Source organism: Henckelia pumila, chromosome 4 (assembly GCF_033568475.1).
Source record: "Henckelia pumila isolate YLH828 chromosome 4, ASM3356847v2, whole genome shotgun sequence".
NCBI classification, from domain to species: Eukaryota; Viridiplantae; Streptophyta; class Magnoliopsida; order Lamiales; family Gesneriaceae; genus Henckelia; species Henckelia pumila.
The window spans coordinates 141,463,077-141,482,711 of NC_133123.1; the positions used below are offsets into that span (position 1 = coordinate 141,463,077).

At 35.0% G+C, this 19,635-nt stretch overlaps 3 protein-coding genes across 5 annotated transcripts; all 3 read left to right on the top strand.

Moving 5' to 3' along the window:
• Positions 1 to 1,744: 1,744 nt before the first annotated feature.
• LOC140860177 (probable protein phosphatase 2C 55) lies at positions 1,745 to 6,506 on the top strand. 2 transcript variants are annotated; one of them, XM_073263032.1, is made up of 6 exons: positions 1,745 to 1,977; positions 3,013 to 3,936; positions 4,412 to 4,736; positions 4,854 to 5,003; positions 5,513 to 5,803; positions 6,127 to 6,506. In XM_073263032.1, exons 2-6 carry the CDS (start codon positions 3,176 to 3,178, stop codon positions 6,154 to 6,156), a joined length of 1,557 nt encoding a protein of 518 aa, XP_073119133.1. In that variant the 5' UTR covers positions 1,745 to 1,977; positions 3,013 to 3,175; the 3' UTR covers positions 6,157 to 6,506. The 2 variants fall into 2 exon arrangements, with proteins under 2 accessions (XP_073119133.1, XP_073119132.1); XM_073263031.1 differs by having other exon boundaries at positions 3,019 to 3,936.
• A 2,876-nt stretch (positions 6,507 to 9,382) lies between these two features.
• On the top strand, positions 9,383 to 11,346 carry LOC140865562 (ricin B-like lectin R40G3). Its single transcript, XM_073270241.1, has 4 exons — positions 9,383 to 9,859; positions 9,964 to 10,086; positions 10,763 to 10,991; positions 11,105 to 11,346. Coding segments are annotated over exons 1-4 (789 nt in total). The 5' UTR covers positions 9,383 to 9,424; the 3' UTR covers positions 11,107 to 11,346.
• A 461-nt stretch (positions 11,347 to 11,807) lies between these two features.
• On the top strand, positions 11,808 to 19,605 carry LOC140862233 (uncharacterized). Of its 2 annotated transcripts, none has more exons than XM_073265241.1 (14): positions 11,808 to 12,033; positions 12,496 to 12,639; positions 12,742 to 12,875; positions 14,509 to 14,547; positions 14,719 to 14,811; positions 14,919 to 15,035; positions 15,877 to 15,972; positions 16,574 to 16,687; positions 17,228 to 17,281; positions 17,492 to 17,539; positions 17,884 to 18,034; positions 18,303 to 18,468; positions 18,644 to 18,713; positions 19,064 to 19,605. In XM_073265241.1, the coding sequence occupies exons 2-14, from the start codon at positions 12,558 to 12,560 to the stop codon at positions 19,319 to 19,321; spliced, it is 1,422 nt and encodes a 473-aa protein (XP_073121342.1). In that variant the 5' UTR covers positions 11,808 to 12,033; positions 12,496 to 12,557; the 3' UTR covers positions 19,322 to 19,605. The 2 variants fall into 2 exon arrangements, with proteins under 2 accessions (XP_073121342.1, XP_073121341.1); XM_073265240.1 differs by having other exon boundaries at positions 11,808 to 11,977.
• Positions 19,606 to 19,635: the final 30 nt, after the last annotated feature.

Below are 19,635 nucleotides of genomic sequence, written 5' to 3' on the forward strand. Positions count from 1 at the left end.
GAGTCAATTTCGTAAGACATATTTTTATTTTAATCGCTCATAAAAAATATTACTTTTTATTATATGAGTTGGGTTCACTCTCACAAGAGACCTACTTGATTTATAATAAAAAAATATGTGTTTGCACAACTATTATATAAAACTCGTTTTATAGTTAAAAAAGTAAAATTTTATTTTATTTTCATGATTGTTTTATTTTTTAAAATCAATTGTTATTTAAAAACTATAGTTGGAGAGTACTTTTTAAAAATATATTTATCAAAAACATTTTTACAAAAAAAATTATACAAGTATATAATTTAATTTTTTTTATTTATGAAATATTAAAAATGTTTTTAAAATATTTATTCAACAAAAAATTAGTTATTGTCAGAACCTTATCACGTTTATATAATATACATTGATAAAAAAAAAAAATTGGATTCAATCTACTGAAATACTTTAGAATGTGGTCCTTCAATTCATTGGAGCAAGCTTTGCAAATTGCATGAACGTTTAAAAGCGATATCTCTTTCTTTACCGAAAAGAGCGTGTCCATCATAAAAATTGTTGGTACACATGAAATTTTGGTTTACTCTTAAATTTAGTCATATACAGATATACTTTGTTTAATTAATGCTCAATAAATTTGTAAAGACAGTAAACAAAATTATTTATAATTTAACATTTTGCAAGATCAGTATTCAATATACGGGGGCAAGTAATATACTTATTCGTAAAATCATAATAAATGTAATAAAAATTCAACAGAAATTAGTCAAATATGCTATAAAAATATATTACCTATATAAAGATAGATGGATAGTCGAGTAAGTATCATGTAAGATCGTATTCATGAGACAAGTTAACTCGGTTTTTGTACAGAATAACAATAATTTTGATATAAAAATATTTTTTTTATTGATCGAGTCGAATAAAAATTTGTCTAAAAAAGTAATTTATGAAACGATCTTATGTGTAATTATCTTACTATTTAATCAAAAGTTTACCCCATTTTCTAACAGTATGTTTGGATGCCTAAAAAATAGAATTTGGAATTAAATTTGGAAATTGAAATGGAATTGGATTTTAAAATCATGAAATTCAAATTCCATTTTAGTGTTTGAAAAAAAGTTAAAATACATATTGAAATTTAATAGCATAAATTTTAGGAAAGTTATATTTTGAAAAAAAAAATGTTAAGAAAATTTAAATTTATAACTAAAGTTTATAAATTTATTATTAGAAATAATTATTTTATTTTTATAAAGTCAAATCCCATGAAATCTCATGAAATCCGACCAATTTTGTAAGAATTTCATTTAGTTAAATGAAATCCAATGAAATATCATCAAATACCAATCCTATTTTAGAATTTCAGTTTGCCAAAAAGTATTTGCAAATCCAAATTCCACTAAATCGCATCCAAATCCTGTGCATCAAACACAGTGGTTAGTGTTTTAACTACTTTGAAACACAATTAGTGAAACCTTAATTAACTTTAACTAAAATATTTTAAATCTTCAATTTTTTTAATAAAAAATTTCACTCTTATCTTTATCTATATTTTAAAAAAATCCAATCATATATTTTTCTCAAATAAATTTTTTTAGATAGTTCATTATTCCTAATAAACATATGAATTTTTTTTATTAATTTAAACATAACAAAAATTATCATCTTTAAATAAATATTTTACCACATTCAAAAATAATTCCTATATAATTACTCTACACTTTGTTAGGGCTCTCTACATATAAACCCACTTTTAAATCCGCCAGCCATAAATATCGTTGCGAAGCTTCCGGGAGCCACCTCAGACGTGGGTGAATTGGCACGTGCTCCACGAGTCCCACCGTGCCAGTTCCCTGCAGATAACTGGTATCTGTGATTCTATCAAACCAAATTTAAATCTTCGAACCTTCTAAGAATTCGGTGTATGCTGAAGTATTCTGTTGGGGGTATCTCATCGGTTCCAGTTCCTCGATATCAATAAAGGTGAGTTTTTTAGCATCTTTTGTTAGTCAATGATGATGAGCGAGCGTGGTGATTTGAGTCATTTTACGGCCTTTGGCGTTTCGTTTTTGTTAGTCAAATCTGTTTTGTCGTATGTATGTGTTTTTGGAGCTGGGGAAAGTGGGCATATGCTGAGATTGTGTTATGGTTAATGTTTGATTTGTATTTGGTTAATTTTCATGAGTGAATGGTTTTGTCAATGATTGATTGCTATGGGCACGAGGTAGAATTTAATCTCACCGGGTTTTCTTTTTCTCTCCTTTTCTCGGAAGGATTTGCTCTTTCCAACGTTCCACGAGACTTCGCCGATTCCATTCCTATGTCCCACTTTGCAAAAGAAAAAAAGATGCCAGCTTTTTTTTTTTTAATGTTATTTGTGTTTTCTACGTGCAAAAGGGAAGCTTTAAAACTTCGTAGAGGTGGAAGTTTGATCACGACGCCATACACTCCCTCCTTCGTAGTTTTATTACCTCATTAAGCACTATCATAAGTGCGTTTGGAATCGCATTGTTATTTTAATTAAGATATTTTTGGTTGGGAAGGTTGGGAAACCGCGGGAAAGTTTATCAGGTAATTTATTCATTTGTTATATGGCTCTAGGATTTTTTATGGGTCAAATGTTAGATTTGCTGGTTTGTTCCATTGACATTATTTACTAAGGCTGCTAGGTTACAATCTTTAGCATTTGTTTTCATATGTAGATTATTAACTTGTCGAGACATAATCAGGTAATTCGGTATTTTAATGAAAAGTATATAGATCAATAATTAATGGGTTCACAGATTCTTCCACGAACCACATAATTTGTCATTTACTTCGCAATTCACATGATACAGAAGCACATATTCTGATAATTTTAAAAAATAAATCATTGAATATGTTCGGTAAAAGTTAAGTAGCTAAATATCTCTGTATTTAAGTTTACAGCTTGCAATTGGTACAATAACTATGCATCGAACCCTTCTAATTTGTGTTTTTGTCATCGTCTTATTCACTATCCATTGTCTGTGTTTTAAGTTTCAGAAACCTTGGTTCTCATAACATAAATTGGAGAGGAAGGTGCTCCTCCTGACTGTTGTGGAATAGTTGAACTCCTAGTAAGGAGATCATATTTCATTCATGTTCCTCGTGGCTCCTTCTGTGTAAAAAGGTGCTAGATTTAATTCAATCGAGTCAGGAAATGCCATCTAACTGTTTCTCAAACCTTCATGGTGCAATCAAGCATGAAGTTCAGAGAACAATCTCCAGGAATCATAGGGTAGTACAAGAACAAGAAAATGCGTTGATTGGCCGATGGAAATTGCGTTTTGTCTGCTCAGGGTTTCATCATGCACCATCAAGGAAATTCACTGACCAGCAGCCACTTGTGCATTCTGGCACTGTTGCCACCGCTCAAGCAAATTCTCATGTTACCAGTGGAAGAAAGAATCTTTCAGTTGTTGGAGCAGTTTCTCATGCAATTTCTATACCTTCTGTATCAAGTCCTTCATTTCAAGTTTGTGGATATCACTTTCCGAATTTGTTTTCGGAGTCTAGTCCAGTCTTAAGCATAAATTTGCAAAAGGCACTTATGGCTACTTGTGGATATAGATTCTCTCTTACCAACTGCTTAAGTTTGACTAGGCGTGCTGATCCTGGTGTGGCAGGACACCAGTTTTTTAGTTCTTACAGCAGAAGAAGCTTTCACAGCTGTAGCAAAGTAAGCATGAGTTCGAGAAATAAAGAGCAGCCAAGTAACTTGTTGCTCTATGGGTATTTTATAGACAATGTTTCAAGGAGAAAGAGCAGTGTCTATCCATTCCTGGGGTTTGGGTCGGTTGACTTCAAGGGTATCCATATATCATCATCTACTTGTTCCTTGGCTGGTACTGCTCATGATGTTTCTTTTGACAACTCTACAAGGGAGGAACAACAATTGAGTTCTGCAGATTCATCAGAGCTGTATGTTCATTTCAGTTTGTTGAATTTATATTCACTTCTGACAATGAAGGGATTGAACATTCTGCTTTTTGGTTGCTTTAGTTTTAGTTTTGAAACAAAACCCCCCCCCCTCTCCGGCTATATGTTGTCTTTGCTTTAAAACTTTTGGGTGCATGTGTGCTGACGTTCTTTAATGTTTTAGAGGCTTGTCAGCATTTGTTTTTGATGTTCGAATTTGTCTGACGTTCTTCATCCCCGATCTCTGTAAAGAACTGTTCATAAACTCCCTTAAAGCTGGAAAACACTTAAGAGTATTAGCTATAGCTTGTTGCAAATCAACTAGTCCTGTGATCCCCCATTAAACCTCAGAACAAGATCCACAATGTGGCACATGTTCCGCATCAAAAACTATCTGCAAGCCCACCAAAGAAGCTTTGTTCGTGGTTAAAATTATTGTGGTATTTCTTTTTGGATTTATATTCCTGGTTTGTTGCAGGAACATTTCAACTGACAGAAGGCTGAAACTAAATTCAGCATCTTGTTACCTGCCCCACCCTGACAAAGAAGAAACCGGTGGAGAGGATGCTCATTTCATTTGTAGCGATGAACAAGCCATTGGTGTTGCTGATGGCGTTGGTGGATGGGCTGATCTTGGTGTTAATTCAGGGTTTTATGCTCGCGAGCTCATGTCTAATTCAGTTAATGCAATTCAAGACGAACCTCAGGGTTTTATTGATCCGACCAGAGTCCTAGAGAAAGCCTACACTTGCACAAAAGCTAAAGGTTCATCAACTGCTTGTATAATTGCTCTCACAGACCAGGTAGCTTTTAATCAGCATATATATTTTTTTGTCATAAACATGATGAACAACTGTAGTAGATCATCATACTTATATGCATGGCTTGATGGACTTTGACCTATACTCTATTTTGTGCAGGGTCTCCATGCCATTAATCTAGGGGATAGTGGGTTTTTGGTGATTAGAGATGGATGTACGGTTTTTAAATCCCCCGTTCAGCAACATGATTTCAACTTTACTTATCAATTGGAGTGTGGTAATGGTGGTGATTTGCCTAGTTCTGGACAGGTTTGTTAGCCCCTTCTTTGTTTTTGCTTTCGATAGACTTGTCAATTAAGAATAACAATAATTTTGTGTTGTAATCCTTATTTTTTGAGGGTAATTTTTTCCAAGTGACTTATTCGCTCTGTAACGTAATTGAATTTGTCTGCTAAGTAATTGAATTTGTTTGCTAAGTGATTGGTAGAATTTAATTGTTTAGAGATCTGATTTAGGTTGTCTAATGTCTATCATTTCAGGTTGCATTGCAATTTCCTTAAATTCCAACACCGCTCAGTTGTGTTGCTAGAATATTTTACTGATGATGCCTTACACTGTGCTTTAAACTTCAGTGTTAGAACTCTCCCCTTAGAATCACTCTTCTTTTGTTTACATCTGCTGCTGGCACATAAACATTATGGTCATGTCAGATCACAAAAATTTGTTTGGCCTTCAAAATTGAACCATTTTGCATGTACCTCGAACACTGCTATTGGACACTTGACCCTGAATTGATCGAATTTTTCTGTGCCATGTAGGTATTTACCATCCCTATTGCTCCAGGAGATGTTATAATTGCTGGGACTGATGGGCTTTTTGACAATCTGTACAACAGTGACATCACTGCTGTTGTGGTTCATGCTGTGAGAGCTGGTTTAGGACCTCAAGTGGCAGCACAGAAAATAGCAGCTTTGGCACGACAAAGGGCAGAGGACAAAAACCGGCAGACACCTTTCTCCACAGCTGCCCAAGATGCCGGATTCCGTTATTATGGTGGGAAGCTCGATGACATCACTGTAATTGTTTCTTATATCACCGGCCATCACAATGTATGGCCCCTGACTACCCCTCCTCTTCTCTCTGTTTTCTAGTTTCCTTTTTCTAAATTTAGATTTTGATTGTCTAGCATCTACCCATTCCTTAAACCAAACTGAGTGAAAAACTAAAATGATAGAAACGTCTTGGTGATTGGAATGGACTGGATGTTTTTTGAATTATTATGTTCTTTTGTATTGTTATTTGTTGGATTTATTTTCGAATCATTCTCAGAAAACCGGTTTGTTTATCTTCTTTTGTATTGTTATTTGTTGGATTTATTTTCGAATCACTCTCACAAAACCGGTTTGTCATGCTAGTGCTTTTTTGCATGCAGGGGAGCCTTTCAGCCAAAAGCTCTAAATAGACAAGCAATGAGTATTCCATCATCATCTTCCACAAGTCAAATTCCATCAAGTCTTTCGGGACGACACTGATGTGCGTGCTTTTCTGAACAAGTTGATGTTTTATGGCGCATGCAAAACTTCGTCTCTCTTGTATATTTATATATATACTTCCTTAGAAGATTCCCTACTCTCTCAGGTTTTTAAGACTGATGTGTGCTCAAATATTCTTAAAATGGTCTTTTTTTGGTTGAGATCGTGCTCAATAGATTTCAAAGCTGGGAGCCATATCTTGAGTTTTCGTTCTTTTTAGCCTTTGCGTGGATATTTAACTATTTATTCATTTTCTATGTCATAATTATTTATTCTTGAACTTGTTGATATCTTACAAAATTCCTTTTTCTTTGTTATGACACACTGTTATCTTATCGAAACTTATCTTGAGTACTTGTAGTCAGAATCGGCGTATTTTTAGTCAACCTTATACGTAGTTTGTGATTTGTGAACTGCCTTTGTGTAACTAAAAGTTAGTCACGTTAAACGCTAGGCCAAACATCTAATTTTGATTGGTGTGTCACGTCGGATACTGTCGATAATTGCTACTCCCAACACATGTTAGTTGTATAAATTTATAATAGCAGATAAATTAATGTGGAATTTAGATAGTAGATACCAAATATTAATTGCTAAAGACCTAGCATTGTTATTTTTTGTGTTCCCTAGATATGATAATGTTCATTCATCTTTCTGATCCGGAGGATCATTGGTGGGTAAAGATGGCGGAGAATTCATTGAGGTCGGAGAATCCTTTAAGTATATTACTGGGTCGGTTTCGCTTGAAGATTCTCCTGAGGTATCCATAGAGAGCGAAGACTCATCGGGGAAAGGATCTTGTATGGGTGGAGAATTTGTCGAGTCATCAGGAAGGGGTTCAAAGAAAATATAGATGTGGGAACCGTCTTGAACCCCATATTCTTTGAGAGAAATGTCGTCTTCATTCATCATATCACGTTGTTCAGCATTGAGCATTAGAATGAGTCGATCCATGGGAAGGTTTTCTTGATCTGCAATCTTGTTTTTTAGGTCCCTTACCGTAGCTTCTTCTTCGACTTCTGCATAGAACAGGCCTCCAGTGAATATCTCTGCCACCACCTTCATTTCAAGAAAAAAGAATCCCAACTTTGAGTTTTGAGTTTCATTTTAGATGAGTTTGTATGGGATTTTAAAGAATTTGCTCATGCAAATTGGAATTGTGTGTTCATATTGACTGCATTCTCGTGGGTTAGTTCTTCAGCATGCTGTGTAGATGAATAAATAATAATTGGTGCTAGGGACTTCGATTCATGCCAACCTCATTCTGACATGAAAATTGGAAATAGACTTGAGTTATTATATAAATTTTAGTTATAATTTCTTTTCAAAATACGATCAGCTATATATTATACTAAACAATTTAATGTGTACAAATCTTTTATAAATACTTTATATACTTTAAATAGTTCGATTTGATATATATATCTATAATAAAATTAGAGTAGGTTTTTTGTGAGACGATTTCATGATCTTTATTTTTGAAACTTTTGTCATAAAAATTAATATTTTTTCACGAGTGACTCAAATAGGAGAATTGTTTCGCAAAATTAACTCGTGAGATAGTAGAATTTTTATTGAAAAGTAATAATTTCAGATTGAGCTATTAACCCGTGAGGATTGTAAAATTTGGGGCTAATTGCATCCACACCCGCTGTGAAAAGTCTAAAAGGCATAAAACCCCTTGTGTAAAATTAATAGCATGTTAGACCCTATGTTTTAAAAAAATTAGCATAAAAACCCCTTTGAGAGGGTATAAATGTGCCCAAGTTTGTATAACATAGGGGTGAAATGTGCTACATTTTAAAAAACTGAGGGATGCATTAGCCTATTAATATTTTTTAAGGAGTTTTATGCCTTTTATACTTTTCACAGGGGGTGTGGATGCAATTAGCCCGTAAAATTTGTGCGTAAAATAATATTGTTCAGTTTGAATCAGAATTCAGAGCTCAATCTTATGCGTGGACCGTTTTAAGGGTAAAGTATCATTCAGTACCTAAACCCAAACAAATATACATGTTCAGTCCCCGTCAGAAAAATGTTTGTTTAAACTCCCTGAGCCCACATTTTTTTCTCGGATGAAAATCAGTACAAAACATTAAAAATAAGGTACGAATACATGATATTCCAGTACAAAACATTGAAAATCTGGTATAAATGTATGATTTTTGAGTACTCAAATATATAGATAAATATTGACATTAATGACAAATTGTATGTTTTGATGAAAATGGGTACAAAATATCAGAAATAGGGCACTAATATATGTTTTTTGAGTACGAAATGTGTTAGATCTGGTACAAATATATGATTTTTGAATACTAAAAATATTAATATTAATGACATATTTTTCTTATTAATAAAAATGTTCATGTTAATTTTATACTCAAAATCTTAGTTTTTATACCAGATTTTTAATGTTTTGTACTGGAATATCATATATTCGTACTTTATTTTCAATGTTTTGTACTCATTTTCATCCGAGAAAAAAATGTGGGCCAAGGAAGTTCAAACAAATATTTTTCTGATAGGGGACTGAACATGCATATGTGTTTGGGTTTAAATACTTAATGCGAATTTATCCCCGTTTTAAGCGAGATTTTGTATTATAATTTTTGGGAAGTACTTGTCATTTGTCAATTCATTCACACCGGTAATCGTAAATTTATTGGCCAATAATAAAAATAATAATAATATAATAGCCAAAATAAACGTGTCGAGATCCGTTATCATTAATAAAAAACAGATCCTTCGAGTAGCTCTGTAGCTGTACTGGTGTATTGGGTGAATATATAATATATATTTTACTTCACCTAAATAATCTCATTGTAGAAGTTAATATTTTGTTCCCGATTCAGCTTAGATTATAAATATGAATATTTTTATTTCACGAACACGACGAAAAAAAACTTAAATTGGTGTTTTCGCAAGAACAAATGGAGAAAATACAGACAGGAAGGTAAAAGAGGCGTGAAGTAAGGAAACACAATACGTGTTTATCTAACCATTTTTTTTTTTATTTTTTGGAATTTAACAAATGACTACAATTACTTGTGAACGAGGGGTAAGAAAATTACAAGTCAACGGCTAAGTTTTGGTGCGATTAATCGAATCACTTAACCGCTAAGTTAAACGCATGAAACCAACTTCTCCATTTCTTATAAATTTCTAGAAGCCTTCAACCACCAGTACATACAGCACATGGCGTACCCCTACGGCAGCGGCCACCACCACTCCCACCACCACCACCACCACCACCATGGTCGAGACAGCAGAGAAATAGAAGATTACCCACCTCCGCCTCCGCCTCCCTTTTACGATGGATTTGCGCCCCCGCCTCCGCCGCAAGTCTATCACACCTCCCATCCGGACCCATATCCTCCTCCGCCTGCACCCGCCTTCGGCAACTACTCTCCCCCGCCCCCACCCCAACAGGCGGGAGAACAGCACCACCGCCACCTTCCTCATTTACCCCACTTTCCGTCGATTGTGCACCACCGTTCCCACCACAAGGATGAAGAAGACTCTGTCAGATCCTCCGTTCGGATGTATTGCAAGGCGGATAGTAATTACTCCTTGAGTATTCGGAATGGTAAAGTTATTCTTGCCCGCCACGATCCATTAGACCCGCTTCAGGTTACTCATTTTTTTCCCCTTGAAAACTTATTCCTTTCGTAGAAAAGTATGATCTTTGAGTTCCCTGTTCCTCGTATGACTTCTGGAGAATTTGGTGATTTCAGCACTGGATCAAAGATGAGAGGCGCAGCACTAGAGTGAAAGATGAACAGGGATTTCCTAGCTTTGCTTTGATTAACAAAGCCACAGGACAAGCTATGAAACACTCGATAGGCGCCACTTATCCAGTATGTTTATTCTGTATATTTGCTTAATTTTTTTCTTAAAGTTTTACTCTTCGAGCTTACTGGTGGTGAAATTGTTTGATCCACACCCATATTTCGAGATATTCGAGTAAGTTGTGTGATTATGACTGTTAGATGTTTTCATGTTTGAATGAATTTTTCTTATTCGGTGGCTATGACTACATTAAGCCAGTGTGTGTTTGGGATAGCTTATAGAAAGCACCAATGAAAAAATTCTGTGAAGGAAAAGCGGAGAAGAGCTTCTAGTCAAAACTATAGTTTTTAAGGAATGTTTGAGATTCAAGATGATAACTATTGATTCCCTGGCCAAAAGGGATACTGAATTCAGTTTAATTAATGACACCAACTCGGTAGAGCTCTTTCTCGACTAGTTTCGCTGCTTCGTCGTCTCTCAATGAGAACATTAATTAGGTCACAAGATGAAAGTTGAAATTGATCACAAAAGATTAGTCTTCTACGTTAATCAGAAAAAGTATGTGTTGAAATCCACTGGCAAGATGACAAGAGGTGACGTTGTTCACCTTTGTCTCAAAATAGTAGCTCACAGATATAGACTTGTAACCATTATGCAAAGAGAGATTACATTTATTTTTCATGCATCCAATGTGGGGATGTGTGTAATATCATCATTTAACCGTTGCAAATTAACCTTTGACAGGTCCAGTTAATCCCTTACAATCCTGATGTTCTTGATGAATCCATTTTGTGGACCGAGAGCAAGGACTTGGGTGATAGCTACCGAGCCATAAGGATGGTTAATAACATTCGTCTCAATGTTGATGCTTTCCATGGAGACAAAAACCATGGCGGGGTCCATGACGGCTCCACGATTGTTCTTTGGGAATGGAAAAAAGGCGATAACCAGCGCTGGAAGATCGTTCCTCACTGTAAGTATCAAGAGATCTTACAAGGTTCACTTGGCAGAACCGTTGGTTAACTTTTCTTTGCCAATGTTTTAAATTTTTGTGATGGTTTCCTATTTCTTCTCTGTTCTTTGCAGGAACTAGGAAGGGTTTGTGGGCTGCAAATGATCTGTGGAATTAACCGATTGCAGAGATTTCAATTCCATGTTTAGTTCTTTCTGTTAGACATTGGACTTGGCTGTGTTCAAGTTTTGTCTTTGCAACAAAATCATGTATTGTATTGTACAACCTTATGGCTTATGTTTAGTGCATTGATCGATGTAGGGCCAAGCTGCCACACTATTTCCTTTAATAATATTTATTACATCGGTTTTATACACGATTATTTCGCATGTATTTTAACATTATTAAATAATAAATCAATTAGTACTATGTTCAGATCTTTCAGTCCGCTACGGTCCAATGTTTGGTTCATTTTTAACCAAAATTTAAACCAAATAATTTTTTTGCTTCAATTGATTTTAAAAGGGCAAATTAACTAACATCAAATTGTGAATGACTGAAAGTTGATTCAAATTCTGCCGTTCGATTTGATTTATGCAGTGTTTGAGAATGATTATAGGAAGTTTAAATTTTGTGAAATAGAAAGTTAGTAATATCAAACGCAACATTTTGGTTTTGTTTTCATCTAAGTTTTGAATACCCTAAAAAAATATGTTGTAACTAAAATATAAACTATTCAAAACTTAAATATACTTTTTAAAGAATAAATTCTATAAATTTGGTATTTAATTATCCCAATAAAAATTAGTTTTGTAAAAATTTTAACGTGTGTTTTTGAAGAGCAAGGGACCCCGAAATAAATGCCCTCACACAAAATACCATCTCGCGGACAGACCTTGTTGGATCTTGCCCTGGGCAATCACTTCTTGCAGTTTGTAGCTTGACGCCGGCAAAAAATTCCAAGGACTGGATCGATTGTGATTGGATTTGGATCTTGCTATCTCACGGTGATTAATCATTCTGTTTCGTCGGTATTCGGATAGAGCGAAATTTTTTTGTTTAGGTGCATTGTTGATTATCTTGTGTATGTCCTTTTTTTTGGTGATTTTGACGAAAGATTTGGGACTTGGATCTAGAAATATAGTTGTAAATTGATCGATTTATTTGTTTAGTTCGTTTTGTGTGTGTTCTTATCGAGTTTACTTCATGGTTAAAAATGAAAGTTAAACTATGGAATCGCGTTCCAGTTATGAAAGTTGAATTATATCTTAGTGTTTTGTGTCATTGGAAAATTTGTCCTTTAATTTGATGTGATGATAGTTAATCATCTCGAGCCGGTGCTTCCCCACCTTAAGTTCATCTGTACTTAACCCTGGGAAAAGCGTTCGTTAAATATCTAGTACTATTTCTAAAGTATTGAATTACGAATAATCATGCTAACTGTCACCAGTTTGATATATATCCCATGTTAGCTCTATATGTTCATACAACTTCATGGATGTTTTCCTGTTTATTCTGCTCGCAGTTGTTGTGATTTGTAAGACAGTTGATTGCATAAAAACTGCCTTTTTAATCTCACGCCCATCTATGTTTGGAGATCTTGCATCTGTACCTAACAACAGTCCGCATTTACGCAAGTCTGGAAGCCGTTCTGTTGTGTTTGATGTTGGTGAGAGAAGATTTATCTCACAGTTTCTCTTTTAGAAATAGTTTCGCCTTTTTCACTGATTTATTCTTAACTATGTCATGGACTCATGATACTATCTGCCAGGTATAAATGAACTGGGAAATAGTGCTGAAGAAGATTTCTTTCATACTACAGTGTCAAATGTAATAAAGGGGGTGAGCTCACCATTGCCAAGTGTGACTATTATGCCTTCTCCTGTTCTGCTATGGAGATTCAAGGTATCACTGTAACCGGGTTTTTTGGGTTAGTTATGAATATAACCTGGTCAAATTTTGATTTATAACTTTCTTCGAAAATTTTAATTTCCCGGGTCTATCAACAATCCTTCAGGATTGAGGGAACGAGGATTATGATGAGTGCACTTGGAGATTCTAAGGTCTATTTTGTCTTTTATATATTTCTCTTAGTTTCTTGAAGAAAGGGGTACCGTTACTAGGAAAAATGAGGGAAATTAGTGATTTTTATTTTTCTCACTTTTAGTTTGATAATGTAGGAATTGTAATCCGGCAACATGAGTAGAATTTTCATCATACATTGAATTTGTTCCAAACGCTAGCTTTTGGTAGAACTTATGTGTATGTATGGTCTGATCTTATGATGTTGAAACATTGTTGAATGGGAGGTCATAAATGCTGGAATGCTCCGATTGGGAGCGTAAAAATATTTGGATGATGGAACATTTATCTTCAAATCCTCAAGAACTAGACCGTCTTCAATATGCCAAAATCGTTATAATTTTCGATGAATTACCACAGTTGCTCTAGAAGAATTTCTACATTTCCCATTTACACTGAAGTACTGAACTTAAAACACTAAGTGAAATTCACCTGAAAACCATGATTCCAACAATAGAAAATACAAAAGCCAACCAGAATGAGCTGAATGTATAGATAAAGTATATTTAGAATTGGGAGCCTTTGAGAAGTTCAAAATAAATAAAAAATGCAATGATTTGTTCTTAAATTTTAAAACAGAAGTGGTTTTACATGGCCAAAATCACTGGATTTACCTCAGAGAACTTAATGTGCTCAGAAACTTTGAGAACACTCCTTGGTATCGTCTTGTACTTCTCACATATCCAATTCTGTCAAAGTTACGAGTACTATGGCCATTTAAAGTATTACCAATAAATCACTTTTCTAAGCTCTTTGAAATCATACTCACCTTGTAGGGCCCTTGGTCTCAAACTAGCGAACATATATGCGGTACTTTGGTGTTCCACACCTTTTGTCCTACTTCAAGTTCATCTCTTGCTGTCGTTGTACAAAATTGACTCTCTATAGATTGTGGCAAAGTCTATGCTCCTCCTGGAGCTTTACGCTCTATGTTTCGGATGATTGGCATGTGTACAATTTTAATTATTTTATTACTTTTTTTCTTAGTGATACACATGCCAATCGTCCAAGTCATGGGGTGTCAAGCTTCGGGAGGAGCATAGATTTAGCCATAGATTGCCCAAAACTGTAATGATTCTGGTGTGGCCAAGTGAGTATTAATGGACTTTTTTTGCTGGAAAGAATTTCAGCAAATCAAATATTTGTCATTGTCGTAGGCTTCTGCTTCAGTTTCTCCATCTTTTTCTCCATGATTTATGACACGATATGCTTACTTGAAGATCTTGCACCTAGCGTATTTAATTCTATCATTTCTCTTTAATGCAGTGAGTGTTAATCGATTTTAACTTTATATTTTTCTGTGTTACTAATTTTTTTTTTTAATGAAATATTGTGATTGAGTTCAAGCAAAGTTGATTACTGTATTTCTCAAGTCACTTAATCAATGACAGAGAATCAAAGCTTCTGTTTGAATTATATATTCCATCACCTCATTTTCAATTTACTTCATGCACAGGTATTGCTGTTTTTTGTATGGGTTCTCATTTGTTGCAAGGTCAGTTTTATACCTTAAATGGATGTACACATGCACACACTAAATGCATCTAGTATGTCATTGTATATGTCTTGGTTGCCTGTATTTGTTGGATGACTAAACCAATATTCGTATGATATATACTTCATTTCTATTTGACTCATATTGAGTGTTTATGGCTGCCATTTGCAGATTGGATGGGATTCTGTCATGAGAATGAGTGCAGATCTGAGGGATTTGTTTTTGTATGAGGCTTTTTTGTATTATAATCCACTTCTTCTTGTGGTAAGTGAATACCAACATGAGTTGATCTATTATATGGAACATGCTAAAATTTATTTGTTCCATTGGCCCATAATCGTTTTTCAACAATTGTGTTTGCTTTATTGCAGACTATGATGGTTTGGCTATGGGGAATAAATCTGTGGGTTTTTTCCCAGGCTAATGTTGGTTATGCTAAAATTTTTGACTTAGATCAAAGCCATCTCACTCATAAAGAAATATGGACGGTATGCCTTACTGTGAAACTGGAACCATCAACGCTCTGAGATGTTTGATGGTTCTCCACTAACCTGTTTGCTGTTTGGAAATTTCCTATCATCACTATGATACATAAATTCCGTGTATATTAGAATATTTTACGTGTATCGTGAAACATAATTGTTTTAAAGGGTCGAAATTATTGCTGTATGCTTCATTTTGTTTCTGTGGCGAGCTTATAAACCGTCTTTTATTTCACATTTTTCTTGTTTATGTGTCATGCTTGAATTCAAATTGTGTTTACTTTTTGGTCCTTGTTTTATCGCACGTATGTTGTTTGATGCAGTAATTCATGACTTGTCTCTGTTTTTATGAATTTTGCAGTAGCTTTTCAATTTTTTTCCTGGGAAGCCACTGTAATGGACGTCAATTTTTTATTGAGATTTTCTAAATGTATAGTTAGCACATGCATTAACATTACTTTTATGCTATCCTACAAACTGGATGCATTTCATGTAGTTCCCAATGCTGTAGTCTTGCAAATTCGGACTTCAAATAGATGAAAAATCTTCCAACGATATTTGGAAAAATCTCCTATTTGGAATATCAATACTCACTATTAGCCTTTCGACGTCAGTTATTGAAGCATCGTTTTCTTTCCATTGTGGCAAACAGCATTTGGCATCAGCTGTCAAGAAATCGAAGCGTTCTCATTGAAATTACCAATACATTTATTTGTGCTTGAATTAATTTTTCTTCGATTTCATTCTCACACTTTTTAGTATCAAGAGATAAGATTTGGTTTCCCTGTCTCATTTATCTGTGCCATATATTTGTTATTTGTGACTCATGATTTAATTAATGTTTCAGTGTGCCGTCTGGATGACGATCATTGTCCCAACTAGCATGACAGCATATCTGTATCTTTATTCTCATGGAGAAGTTACTTTGGCTGCATCCCAACCAGTGTAATAGATGATTCCTTTCCTAGATATTATTGTAATGTGTTCTCCATTTCAGAATTTCTTGCTAATGATTTTATAGGCCTGAACAAATGATGTGGATTGAGGAGTTCGGTTGTTTCTTTAACATATTCTCTCGTTATGTTCTCTTGTGGAATGTAGCTTGAAAAGGAAAAATGTACTATAGCTACAAGTGAGGTGACAATGTTCATATATCAGACATCCACGAGAAGGGATCCAATAAATAGGATGGCCATGTTTGCGATGTATGTGTTGAAATCATTAAACTTATGGTGGAGATTTTTAGTGTTTAAATCATTTTAATTAAGATATACTATGGGAGAATTTCTTAGATGGAGATGTCAAGTTTGGCTATCATTTACTTCGGACACTTTTATGATTCTTGTCTGTTTGAAGACTAGTTTTTCAAAAGGTGTATGGAGTCTATTGCATGCCTCTCATTAATGATGTCAACAGATCCTTTATTTTGAAATTATATTTTCCCATGCACAGTTATCTTGGCTTGCTTATTGACTTTGTTGTTTTGGATCATCATGCATCTGGCAAAAATCTGACCAGGAATTACATTTATGTTTGCTCTGCAGGTACTCTTGTATGCTGCTGTTGCATTGACTCTCATGTTTCCATTCCATATTTTCCATCTGGCTTCTCGCTACTTTTTATTAAGGACCCTCTGGCGTATACTGTTGCCACTACAGGTAAGATTGATGTAATGTTTAGTTACATTTATTGTGCTACCCAGGGAATCATTGATTCCATTATCGAAAGTAGTTTTACATGCCTCGGGAAGTGGAGGACCTTAGGTGATTTCTTTCCATTGTACGTGAATTTTGACAGTTATGCATCCAGTGTGGGAATGGTTGTTATGCTGTTTCTTCTATCATTCTAGAGAACTGGAGAGAAAAATTGAACTTTAGAAGCAATCAATTGGGGGCCAGCGACCCCTGTTTCTTGCCTTTCTGTCATGGAATCTGACAAAGATCAATGTTTTTCTCATTATATTCTCTAATGGTGGGGAGTTGCATAAGATATTCTTTTAGTAATTGGTTGCCATGTCTTGTTTTTCTTTCAAGTTTGGTTGTCCAAAAACTCAGATCTAACACAAAATCACTTTGTCATTACTTCTAGGCTTTTTTCTCCTTGCATCTGAAACAGAGATCTATGAATATTAGGGTTTTATTGTTTAAGCAATGGGTTTCTTGTTTTTTTTCCTTATGCAGTTTTACTTTCTGAAACAGGCAATCACATTTGCTGACTTCTTTTTAGCTGATATACTGACCTCTATGTCAAAGGTAGACATCTTCTTGTTGCTTATTGTTTCTTGACAAAGTTATCTATAGTACAGGAAATCTGTACCTTTGTATGTGATTTATCTGTGTTTCATTTATATAAGTGGTAACTACTGTTCTCTTAACACACAGATTTCTGGTTAAATTTTTTGTCATAGTATCTCTTGTAAGCTGTTTTAACTTTGGTAGTGTTATGCCTGCCTATCCATGCAGGTTTTCTCAGATTTGGAGCGTTCTGTATGTCGAATGGTCCATCGTCAGGTTAGCTTTTCTTTGATCATCCAAAATTTTCATCTTATAATGTTGAATATAGCTTACAGGATTCTTCTAGTTTCCTGTTTCTTGTGGCCGCTTAGATGTGGTTTATAAGGCTCAGATTTCTAATGTGGTCAACAGAATTTCATTGCTGATTTAAATTTGATTTCTTAGAATTTCAACCCGCTACATCTGTCTTTGCCTCTCTGAGTTCTTGAATTTATTTTTCGCATGTTTGATGATGGAATTTTGGTGAAATTCGATTTGAATTTTTGAGTACATATTTTACCTTTTGCTTTCTTTTTCCTTGAAAGCTTACCCCATTTCTTAGACATGGCCATCAATTACAGGTTGCTACTATTGCATGGTTTGAGGCTGATTCAGTCTGTGGAAGTCACTCTGTTGCAATACCTATAGTTCTTGTTTTGCCCTATATTTTTCGTTTCTTTCAATGCCTTCGACAATACAAGGATACAAGGGAAAAGTCATCTCTTTTAAATGGTAAATTAGTGCATCTGACTTTCCTGCATTTTTGTAAGGTCATTGAATTTGCACTTTAGAGTAGGTTTTATATCATCCCGAAAGACTCATTTATGTTCTGCTTCTCATTCACATTTTCCCTCTCCTACGTCTCATCATCATCACCGCCAACGCCTTTTTCTCGGGCCAATTTTAGAAATTCTAATGAATATTAGGAAATACAGGCAGATGATAAATGACAAAAAATGAGTTGATCTGAGCCATTGATAAAATTTGTGTATTGTGCCAGCCTTGAAGTATTCAACTGCGGTTCCAGTTATTTTTCTTTCGGCCCTCAAGTATCACGTCTTCCCTGACAAGTGGACCAGTGTGTACCGACCTCTATGGCTTGTTTCAAGTGTAGCGAACTCTTTGTACTCTTTCTACTGGGATGTTACCAGAGATTGGGACTTGAGGTACAGATGCCATGAAAGTATTTGATCCTTGATTTCTAGTGAATTTACTTGATTTGATTCACTTTCAGATCTCTTTTCTCCATGTGCATCTTCAGTGCCTTTCATTTGAGATGTGCATTTCGGTGCCTTGTCTGGTTAGCTGATGACTATTTGTCTATTTCTTTTTTCCCACCAGTTGCTTCACTCGGATTTTCAAGTTCAGTAAACCACATGTCTTGTCCCAGTTGTTATACGGAAGGAAATGGGTAAAGCAACACTTCTTTCTTTCCTTTTGTTGTGATCTGGCAATAATTACGTTTCTTAGGTATAGATGCATTAATTATCATATTAACATGCAGACTGCCCAAATCTTCTGCTACTCTTGATTTTATACGATCTACTATACCAATCAATATTTGCCATTCATCTTATTATCTGGTTGTGGCAAATATTCTAATCACATTATCACAGCTATTAAAGTTGCAGTACCAAGTATATTACAAAAGATCCCGAACGCAACTGATTGATTATCACTGTCATATTTGCTTTATACGTCTGGTGCCGCTATCTATGACTATACCTTGTGAATCAACTCTTCGTGCTTTCAACTTTGCAGGTTTATCTTTGGGTACTCGGCAGCAATCTTATCCTACGATGCACGTGGACGTACAAGCTGTCAGCTCATCTTCGACACAATTACCTGACAGTGTTCACTATAACTGCCCTGGAAATGCTACGCCGATTCCAATGGGTTTTCTTTCGAGTTGAAAACGAGTGGAACAAAATGAACTCGAAATCCAACAGTCAACTATCCAAGATCGACAACCCTAATGAGGAAGAAATATTGCTTAATGCCAATAGTCATAATGTATAGAATTATCACCTTACCTAAATTGATTCTTACTTTTTATTATCACAAATCACTACAGTAATATAGCAAAGCAAATAGTTTCTTGTTTGATGGGAATGGAGAAGGCGCTGCCGTCAAACATGTGCTCGAAGTCAGAAAGTATGCGTGGGCAAGCACGACTCTTCTGGATTTTGGCATTTTTGATTCATGAAATTGTACCACGCATGACAATTTTGAGGCTGAATTTTGACTGTATGTCGTGAATCCTAGAAGTAGAAAGAAAACAAATTAGTATACAAAAGCTTTCATTCTTTGCCTTCGAATTTTCGGTTTTTATT

Coding starts and splice junctions, on each gene's coding strand:
- LOC140860177 (XM_073263032.1), top strand. CDS start 3,176: ATGCCATCTAACTGTTTCTCAAACCTTCATGGTGCAATCAAGCATGAA. Junction 5,004..5,512: donor ATTTGCCTAGTTCTGGACAG/GTTTGTTAGCCC, acceptor TGTGCCATGTAG/GTATTTACCATCCCTATTGC. Junction 5,804..6,126: donor ATATCACCGGCCATCACAAT/GTATGGCCCCTG, acceptor TTTTGCATGCAG/GGGAGCCTTTCAGCCAAAAG.
- LOC140865562 (XM_073270241.1), top strand. CDS start 9,425: ATGGCGTACCCCTACGGCAGCGGCCACCACCACTCCCACCACCACCAC. Junction 9,860..9,963: donor ATCCATTAGACCCGCTTCAG/GTTACTCATTTT, acceptor TGGTGATTTCAG/CACTGGATCAAAGATGAGAG. Junction 10,087..10,762: donor CGATAGGCGCCACTTATCCA/GTATGTTTATTC, acceptor AACCTTTGACAG/GTCCAGTTAATCCCTTACAA.
- LOC140862233 (XM_073265241.1), top strand. CDS start 12,558: ATGTTTGGAGATCTTGCATCTGTACCTAACAACAGTCCGCATTTACGC. Junction 14,812..14,918: donor ATAATCCACTTCTTCTTGTG/GTAAGTGAATAC, acceptor GCTTTATTGCAG/ACTATGATGGTTTGGCTATG. Junction 17,282..17,491: donor TACTGACCTCTATGTCAAAG/GTAGACATCTTC, acceptor CTATCCATGCAG/GTTTTCTCAGATTTGGAGCG.